The sequence below is a fragment of the Somniosus microcephalus genome, chromosome 9 (genome assembly GCF_052327205.1).
Source record: "Somniosus microcephalus isolate GS21.2 chromosome 9, FLI_Smic_1.0, whole genome shotgun sequence".
Lineage (NCBI taxonomy): Eukaryota > Metazoa > Chordata > Chondrichthyes > Squaliformes > Somniosidae > Somniosus > Somniosus microcephalus.
In genome coordinates, this window is record NC_140995.1 from 149,257,450 (window position 1) to 149,266,265 (window position 8,816).

General features: G+C 39.6%; 1 protein-coding gene across 2 annotated transcripts in view; it reads left to right on the top strand.

Moving 5' to 3' along the window:
* Window positions 1-8,581, top strand: part of LOC147112754 (5'-nucleotidase domain-containing protein 1-like) — a 32,733-nt gene extending 24,152 nt beyond the window's left edge. Inside the window, exons 3-6 of one of the 2 annotated variants that reach the window (XM_085997360.1) lie at window positions 5,429-5,500; window positions 6,892-7,001; window positions 7,362-7,441; window positions 8,348-8,534. In XM_085997360.1, the coding sequence (XP_085853486.1) occupies window positions 5,429-5,500; window positions 6,892-7,001; window positions 7,362-7,441; window positions 8,348-8,386 (301 nt within the window). In that variant the 3' untranslated portion in view covers window positions 8,387-8,534. Of the gene's footprint in view, window positions 1-5,428; window positions 5,501-6,891; window positions 7,002-7,361; window positions 7,442-8,347 lie in introns of both variants that reach the window. The other variant, XM_085997361.1, reaches the window with a different exon arrangement.
* The last annotated feature ends 235 nt before the right edge of the window (window positions 8,582-8,816 follow it).

Consider the following 8,816-nt stretch of genomic DNA (forward strand, 5'->3'; position numbering starts at 1 on the left):
ATGGAACCAGGCGAGTGCAGTTCCACCCAGCTGGCGACAGAGGGTTGTTGTCACCGTGTCAAAGACTGCAGACAGGTCAAGAAGAACGAGGTGCGATAGTTTAATACGGTCACAGTCACATAGGATGTCATTTGTGACTTTGATATAAGGGCTGTTTTAGTGCTGTGGCAGAGGTGGAAACCTGATTGGAAGGATTCAAACATGGATTTGCAGGAAAGCTGGGCATGGATTTGGGAGGTGACAATGCGTTAAAGGACTTGAGAGAAAAGAGAGGTTGGAGATAGAGCAGTAGTTTGCAAGGACAGAGGGGTCAAGGGTGTTTTTTTTTTTAACCATAGCCAGCTTCTCTGATGAATAAATTAACAAGTGCAATTAATGGAAGTTCTTGGCTTCTTTTAGCAACATTATCTTGAATGCTTGAGTATATTCCATGTGGACTAACTAATTTTGTGGGATATACGGCAGAGTGTAATAGATTGATTAGCTACTGCGCTTTTAACAAATATATACTTATAAAGTTTTTTGCTAAGTATAGAGTCAAGCATAACAAATTGTCAACCCCTGGAGAACTAGGAACATGTAATATACATTGCTATGTATGAAACATCAATAAAGTAATGGGGATATAAAGTTAAGCAGCTAATGGTGGTAAAACTTAGAAGTGAAAGGAATGGGCTGAAATAATAAATTATACGTAGGTAGGGAAGGATCAAACCCCTCCAAAATAGGAAATGTACTTTCATCTCAGAAATTAGAAAAAGAGTATATCTGGAACTGAACACCCACCTAAAACTGGGGCCAAAGGAAAAGATAAAGGACAGATGTAAGAGGAAAGAGAAGGAAGTTAGCAGTAGCTGAGCGAGTAATCAAATACTCCCTGTGGGAACCCAAGCAATTACAATTGCTTGTAAATTGTTCAGGTCAATTGGAAGTCAGCAAATTGTTTCTAAATTTCAGCTTTCAGTTCAATCACTGGCTTTCTCTTTTTAAATGCCTAGTAGATTTCCTGTAAAGTTGCTTACAGTATGTCAGAGGATACAGTGTTTATTACAAAATAAAGTATTATCAGCAAAGTACGATGAGGAAACTAATGGTTAAAGTGCTACAGAAAGTAAGTATGACACAGGAAATGTGTAGGACATTTAATGTATGTTGTCATTTTCTATATCTAACAAAATATGATGTCTGGTGTGTGAACAAGACAGTTGGTGTCCAACATCTGCTAATGTTAATAATTGGGTTATCTGGAAACTGATGGATATGTGCAGACAAGGCTTTTATATTTGCATATATGTGGATTGCCTATGGAATTGCTCATGGTGACTCACGGGAAATAGTAATTGATGACAGGAGCATTTTACCACCTAACATAATGTATGATAAGGTCATTGATCTGAAACATTGGGCTAGATTTTCCTGGAGCCGTCAGGCGGGGTTTCAGGCGTGTGGGGGGGAAAATCCTGAATTTGGGGGTCCCGACACCATCCCGCCCAAAACCCCGCCCCACGTAAGTTTCAGGGGCGGCGGGTACCCGCCCCGCACTGGGACCCGCCGAAACCAGGCGGGAAGGGATTAGTGCCAATGAACTGCCTGTTAACAGGCAGTTTTTAGCCTAATCCCTATTTTGAGGGGTTTCGTGTGGGTTTCCCGATGGCTCCAAACCACGCCAGGTTAGAGCAGGCGGGCCGTCGGGTTGAAGGAGTTGGAAGGGTCGCGATGTCGGCGCACAGGTGAGTGATGGGTGCATGAGTGCAAAGGTAAGTGTGTTTGGTGTGTCTAAAGTGTGTAAAGAACTTTTACTTACCTGTACTTACCTTTACAGCCTTTCTTCCTGTAGCCGTCAGGAGCCCATCACTCACCCGGCACTTAAAGCTGAACGGCTGCGATCTGTGAAAAGTGACAGCCTTCAGCTTTGAGTGCCGGTAAGAGTTCTAACTGAGTCTGTGCAGAATGACTCATGTCAGAACTGAGCCTGTCAGTGTTTCACAGCTTCAAACAGCTGTGAAACACTGATATTTCATCTGTCAAGAACTCTTGACAGATGAAATTTCAGCCTGTGACGTCACCTGTTGCCGGGTGGCCCTTAATTGGCCTGCTGAGCCCGCTGGGCGGGCTCAACAAGGTCAATCAAGGGAAAATCGCGCGGATTGGCCGGACGTCGATGTAGGCGGGTCAAAAACCCGAAAGTTGAAGTCCCGCCTTCTTCCCGATAGGTTCGGGAAAATCTACCCCATTAACTCCGTTTCGGTCTCCACAGATGCTGCCTGACATGCTGAGTATTTCCAGCATTTTCTGTTTTTATATTATGTATGATAGGAGCTGCTCGACTGGAGCATTGCTCAAAGACAAAGCAAATTATATTTATCTTGTTGTTACTGTCTCTATACTTTCCCGCCACTCTTTAATTCTTCATGTGCCACTCTCTGTCTTTTGTCTTCCATTCTATTTTTCTATTTTTGTCTCACATATTTCTCATTGTGGTGTTTGTATCATTCTGCAACTGTTTTAATTCTCCACTTCATTGCCTTGTTTGAATGTGTGCAATAGCTATGTGTGACTTTCATACGTGTTTGTTTACTGAGGTACTCAATATCTGTCTCCTGCTTTTCTTAATGACTAAAGTATGAAGAAAGCTGGGAGACCAATATTTGAAGAGTGGTGGGGAGAGGCCATCAGAGAGTTTCACATTGACAGTTGAGAGAGAAGTTAGCAGCTGAGGGCCAGACTGGAAGAAGCTGGGGTGGGGGATAGCGGGGTAGAGAGTCTGTAGCCAGTTGGGAGATGTTGGGGTTAGAGTTGAAAACTGGTTCATCGGGGGTGGGGCCAGATTGTGGAGGAGGGTGCCTAAACCTTGTTAATCCGTGGGTGGGGGTGGGGGTGCGGAAAGAGAGAGAGAGATGATGCTGAAATCATTTGGGGAGGGGGCAGAAATTTTGCTCAGTGCAGAGGGCAGATTGGGTAGGGCTGTAAACTTACTTAGCGGCGGGGGTGGGGGGGGGGGTGGTGGATGGGAGATGCGGGGGGAGGGGTGGGGGAGAAGTGGCTGTTCTGCTTAATTGATGGGTGGATGGGTGCTGTTTTCTCGGCCTTGGGCTTTCTATCCGCTATCTCAGGTCTGCTGCTTTTCATCTTCTGTATTTTTCCATTACATATGATGTACATAGGAGTACATTTCCTGAATAGCAGTGGCGGAGATGGGGCTTGAAGGCTGAAATCTAGCCCATCAGGGGTAGGGGGTCTCACTATCTTGCTCAGTGAGTGGGGCGGGGGGCTCGATCCAAAAGCTCCGTGATAAATTCCTCCTGCTTTCTGGGAGAATTCATGGGTTCTTGGCACTACAATTTTTGGCTGATCCTTGGAATTCCTGTGTACTCAGTGAGGGAATATCACACAAGCTCAGTCTGGCCATTGTAATCATTTGGTCATGTTTACAGTGCTACCTACAGGTGCAATATCTTTATAATCTTGTGACCACTCAACATTTTTAATACATAACTAGCGGCCTTCCCAACATGTTGCCGATGGAAAGTATGATTTTCATGGAAAAATGGAGAAGAGTAGCTGACTCCAATCCCCAAAATGTAGGTAAAAGTACAGGAGTATCTTCTAATAAAAATAGAATTTGACTTATTCAGTCATGGTAAATCAGTGGCCCTGTTAACGCAATCTATGCTACATGATGTGATATCCCTGCATTTATAAATAGCACATTCTGCGATTCACTGAGCAATGCTTCAGGAGTTCTGCTAGTGGGCCAGTCAGTGTAGCGCACACAAGTGTTGCACTCAAATTTCTGTTATACTTCAAAAGAAAAGATTTAATAAAAGGTAGCCATTTGACATGAGTTAGAATGCTTGTAACCTGAGTGACCTTACTAATCATACATTTATTTTTCAATATGGAAAAAAGCCACTGTTGTGACTTGCAGCCTGAAAACCAATTAAACTCTGACTTCACCCTGTGTTTACTTAACAGCAATTATACTTAGTGGCTTTAAAGGGGCACAGGTACGTCTTAGCAGTGGAATACCACAGTCTTTATTACTAGTATAACAGGGTCCTTCTAAAGCAACGATTCATCTAACTTACCATGAGCAATGACATGGGCGATTCTGTAGTAATTTAGTAAAAATGGTACTATTGATGTTACAGATTTCACATTTCATTACAGATGCAAAACCATCTTAAAATGCTCTGTGCTTCTGAACTCCAGCCTGAAACTGATGATCACATTCCAGTCTGCAAAGTTCCCTTAAAAAACAACAGCTAAACTCAGGCTGAACATTGTACCCATAAACACAGCTCCTTAGCAGCCGAATAATATGACATGTATTATTTATAATAGAACAGATTATCCAACTTAGTGTGAGCAACGCCAGTTGTGAAATAAAAATGGAAAATGCAGTAGTTGTTCAGATGCGACTCTTCATCAGAATTCAAGGAACGCACTCAAAATGCTAATCTCTTTTTCTTTCAAATGTTGACCACCATGTTGTGCATTTCCAACATTTCCTATTATTTTCTATTTCTAGCATTTGTGGGTTTTTTATTAGCACTATATGGAGATTGAATTCTGTGCAGTTGTAGAAGAAAATAACTGAAAAGAATTGGGAAAGTTGGTGATTTTTGGTAGCTTGTAAGATACAGCGTAGCTCTTTTTTTATTTGTGGTTTCAAACCCAGATGTTTGCAAAGAAAACTAAAACTTCACCATGGAATTTATTGTAGCTAAACATAAACCAAAGGCAAAAAGGAAGCAGATGGAACATCTAACCTCTTGAGGAGTGGAAGATACAACAATTTAAAAAGTGTTACAAAACCACCAACTTGCAAAAAAGAAAAACAGTAAAGGCTATTGCTTTATTGATTTGATAAACAAATAAAGTATTGGAGAAAAAAAACCAAAGTAAAAAAAAAGGAGAGAACAATAACACATTTCAGCTGAAAAGTAATCAGGCAACAAACACAATCTGTGAATGTAAACTTGTTTTGCTACAACTGTAGCGTTGGAGCCATGTGGTTTAATAAACTAAGAAATTGTGAACCAAATCTGGAGTGAAGCCCTGACCTGTCTCTGAAGTGATGCAGTGAGACTCCCATCTCCAGGGACTCTCTTTATTCTGGAGTCAGATCAGGTCCTGACTCTTATTTAAACAAACTTCAGCATTGCTGCAAAATGAAATACTTTGCAGTAATGTTATAATTGTACAAATGTAGCTTCAGTGTCTCAAAATTAATAAGAATGCAGTTCATAGAGTTCATTTGCTAGCCAAAAAGAGATTGTGAGAGGGTACCTGACGCAACTCTTTAAAATGTTGAGCAATCATAATAATGGGAAACTAAGCAGATATAAACCAACAAATCTCATGACTGAACTTCTGAATTTCAACTTTGATTGTCAGTCTTCAACATGTTTTGTTCTAATGGCAGTTTCAAAGGCTTGATTTTGGACCTGGAAGATGGAAATTTACTGAAACTGGGTGAAGATGGGACAGTTCTTAGGTAAGTATTTTAGTTTTATCATTTGTACCACATTAAATAAGAGCTAGGAGTATCATGGAGATGTAGGGTGACATACTTTCACTTTTGTGCCACTGCCATGTGATTTTAGCTTCCCAGCAACACAAAAATGAGAATATAACTACTTTTAAATTTAATTGCACTTGGGATATGGAAGGTGCTGGCAAAGCTGTATTGTTATTACCAATTCCTATTTTCCCTGAGAAGGTGGTGGTGGGCTTCCACCTTGAATCGCTGCAGTTTTTGTGCTGATGGTATGCCCAAGATGGTGTTAGGGAATTCCAGGATTTTGACCCAGTGATGGCAAAGTAACAACAGTATATGTGCAAGTCAGGATGTTGTGTCTCTTGGAGGTGATGGTGTTCCCATGATATTGCAGTTCTTGTCTTTCTTGTAGTACAGGCTTGTTGGGCTGGGCGATTGCTATGGAAGTAAGCTTGGTGAGTTGCATTCTGCAGGTGCACATACTGCAGCCACAATGCACTGGCAATGGAGAGAATGGATATTCAGTCCAGTGGCAGAGCTGCCGGTCAAGTGGACTGCTTTGTCCTGGATTTTGCTGAGCTTCTTGAGTGTTGTTGCTACTCAACCCAGCCAGAATGTTGTCAGGGCCCAGAGCCTTAGTTGTGTCCTCTTTTTAATGCTTCTTGATGCCATTTGGAGTGGACCAAATTGGCTGGACCCTGTCATCTATGATGGTGGAAACCTTGGGAGGAGGGGGACAAGTGGAATTGCCCACTTGGCACTTTGGCGAGAGACATTTAAAAATGTCTTTAGCCAGAGTCAGGTTCAGATCTGAAAAAGTGCAATATTAGATCCTCAAGAGGAGACCATCTTGTATTACTTCAGTTTACCATGCAAGTCATAATATGAATGCAGACAAATTGTATTTATTCACTTGGGAGTTCTTTTGGTACTAAATTTGCAGTTTTCTAAGCTCATTAGCTTAGCCTGGGATGGGCCGAATGGCCTCCATCCGTGCTGCAACCATTCTATGATTCTATGATTATTTTTTGTGAGATAAGGTCAAGTGAGGGCTGAACTATGTTAACTTCAGCCAGACAAAGCAAGCCTGCTAAATTATAAATTTGGCTTACAGTGAATGATGGAATAGTTGTTTATTACTATAAATATTAGTAAGTTAGTTCCTGAGACCATTGCTGGCACAACCACAATCCTGTAAAATAGAACATTTTGAAAGGTTTGTTTTATTTAATAACCTAGTAAATAAATAGTATGCAATATGCATTGCTTTTTTGTATAGTCATTAGCTTAGTAAATATTCTAGAAACAAGTGATCACCGGACTTGTAGTAAACTGTTTTTTAGCTAAGTGTAAATTAATGGATCACCAACATTTGATATTTCAATTAGGGCTAGTCATGGCACTAGAATTTTGACAGTAGAAGAGATATTGGAAACCTATGGAAAGAAGAGAAAATGGAAACACTTCAAAACTATCAATGGAACATTTGCACGTTCAGGTATGGAGCAAAAGATGGGTAAAAGCATTAATGTGTGTTACTTAATTACATTTTTTAAAGAGTGTTGACTTCTGTGCAAGTTCCTCAGATGTTGAAATGCTTTTTTTAAATAATATTTTTGTTATTGAATGGAAGAAAATACATTTACCTTCGTAACATACAATTCTGGAATAATCTTAAACGTTGAAATTATTCGTTGAATTGTAAAACTTAATTAGAAATAGCACACTCGACCATAGTTGTTAATATACTTAATCTAATGATAGAAATTCTAAATGTATCAATTGTCTTTTGTAATAGAAATACAATATATCATCTTTTAAAGAGTTATTGTTTCAACGTTTTTCTCCTCTTTGCCAGGCAAATATCATTTCTATGACAATTATTTTGATCTGCCAGGAGCTTTGCTGTGTGCTCGGGTAGTGGATTTGTTAGATCAGGTGAGACAATAATGTTTTTAATTCTTTTGTCTTGTTTTTTCCACATAGAATCATAGAAATTACAGCACAGAAGAGGCCATGTATCCCATTGCACTTATTCTGGTTGCTAACTCTAAATGGAATTATCTACTCTGATTTTAATCCCCTGTTATCCCTGTTTGACATTTTCTTTTGGAGAGAGCAGGAAGCTTTACTTTGCATGAAAGAGTGTTTTATTTGCTGTAATGGTTTGTTCTGTTTTTGTTACAGCAAAAATTCACTCAGCTCCAGGAGTAATCCTCAAAACATTTTGTCTGGAAGATTTTTTTTTCCACAAACTTTTGAGCAAAGTAAAATTTTGGAGTATAAATAAAAAGCAAAAAAAAAAGCAAGCTGAAAATCCGAAACAAAAACAAAGTGCTGGAAATACTAAGCAGGCCAGGTCCACGCCTGCAATGTTAGCTTCTCCACAAATGCTGCCTGACCGGCTGAGTATTTCTAGCGTTTTCTGTTTCTATTTCAAATTTTGGAGGCAATCAGTGTCACATGCCTCCAATTATTGTGATCAAAGAGCTAATGGTAATCAGGTGATTTTTAAGAACGATATAAAAATGATGGCCTAATTGAAGTCTGCAAAATGGCATTGTCCAAGCTTTCAGAAACTATACATGGCAATTTTAAGTTTTCTAAGGACTTAATTCTAATATTCATCTTAATACTTACATTCTATTTTGTGAACGTTCGTATTAGTTATAACTTGAATCTGCTAGAATTTGATTTGGTTGAGTTGAAATTTAGAATGCTGTATTTAAACCTTTTTAAATGTGAGATTATTTTTAACAAATTAGGATGTGCATATAAAAGAATTCAGAGTGGTGTAACCTCATATTTACGGTTGCTATAAATAGATTTCTATGCCTTGTTTAGTTCAAGAAGAGAGATACTTTTCTTGCAAATGAAAACTGAAGAAAACAAAAACAAGGAAGTGGTGGATACATCTTAACCACATTGCGGTGATGAGGATTCCATTGTGCTTTGGTTTTAGATATATAAAAACTTCAGAGGATATTGTTGCTGCAGTTGAATTGAACCAACCCACATGGATGAGTGGAGATTTTTTTCAGTCACCCAGGAAATAAAAACCCTTTGCCTTGTTCCCCCCTCCAAGTCGCCTAACTGTCCAGTTCTATTTCTCCTCCAAAACACACCGTGGCATGTTTTTCTCCATTAAAGATGCCATATAAATGTTGGTGAAAGGAGTGTTGGCAAACTAAATGTGGTTAATGATTGATTACCACTGGTAGATTCTTAGAAATTCTAATTCACAAGAAAAACAATAGACTCACTTTTAAGAGCTACAGGAAACTTTGGTTTATCCGGAGGCTGTATGTCCGGA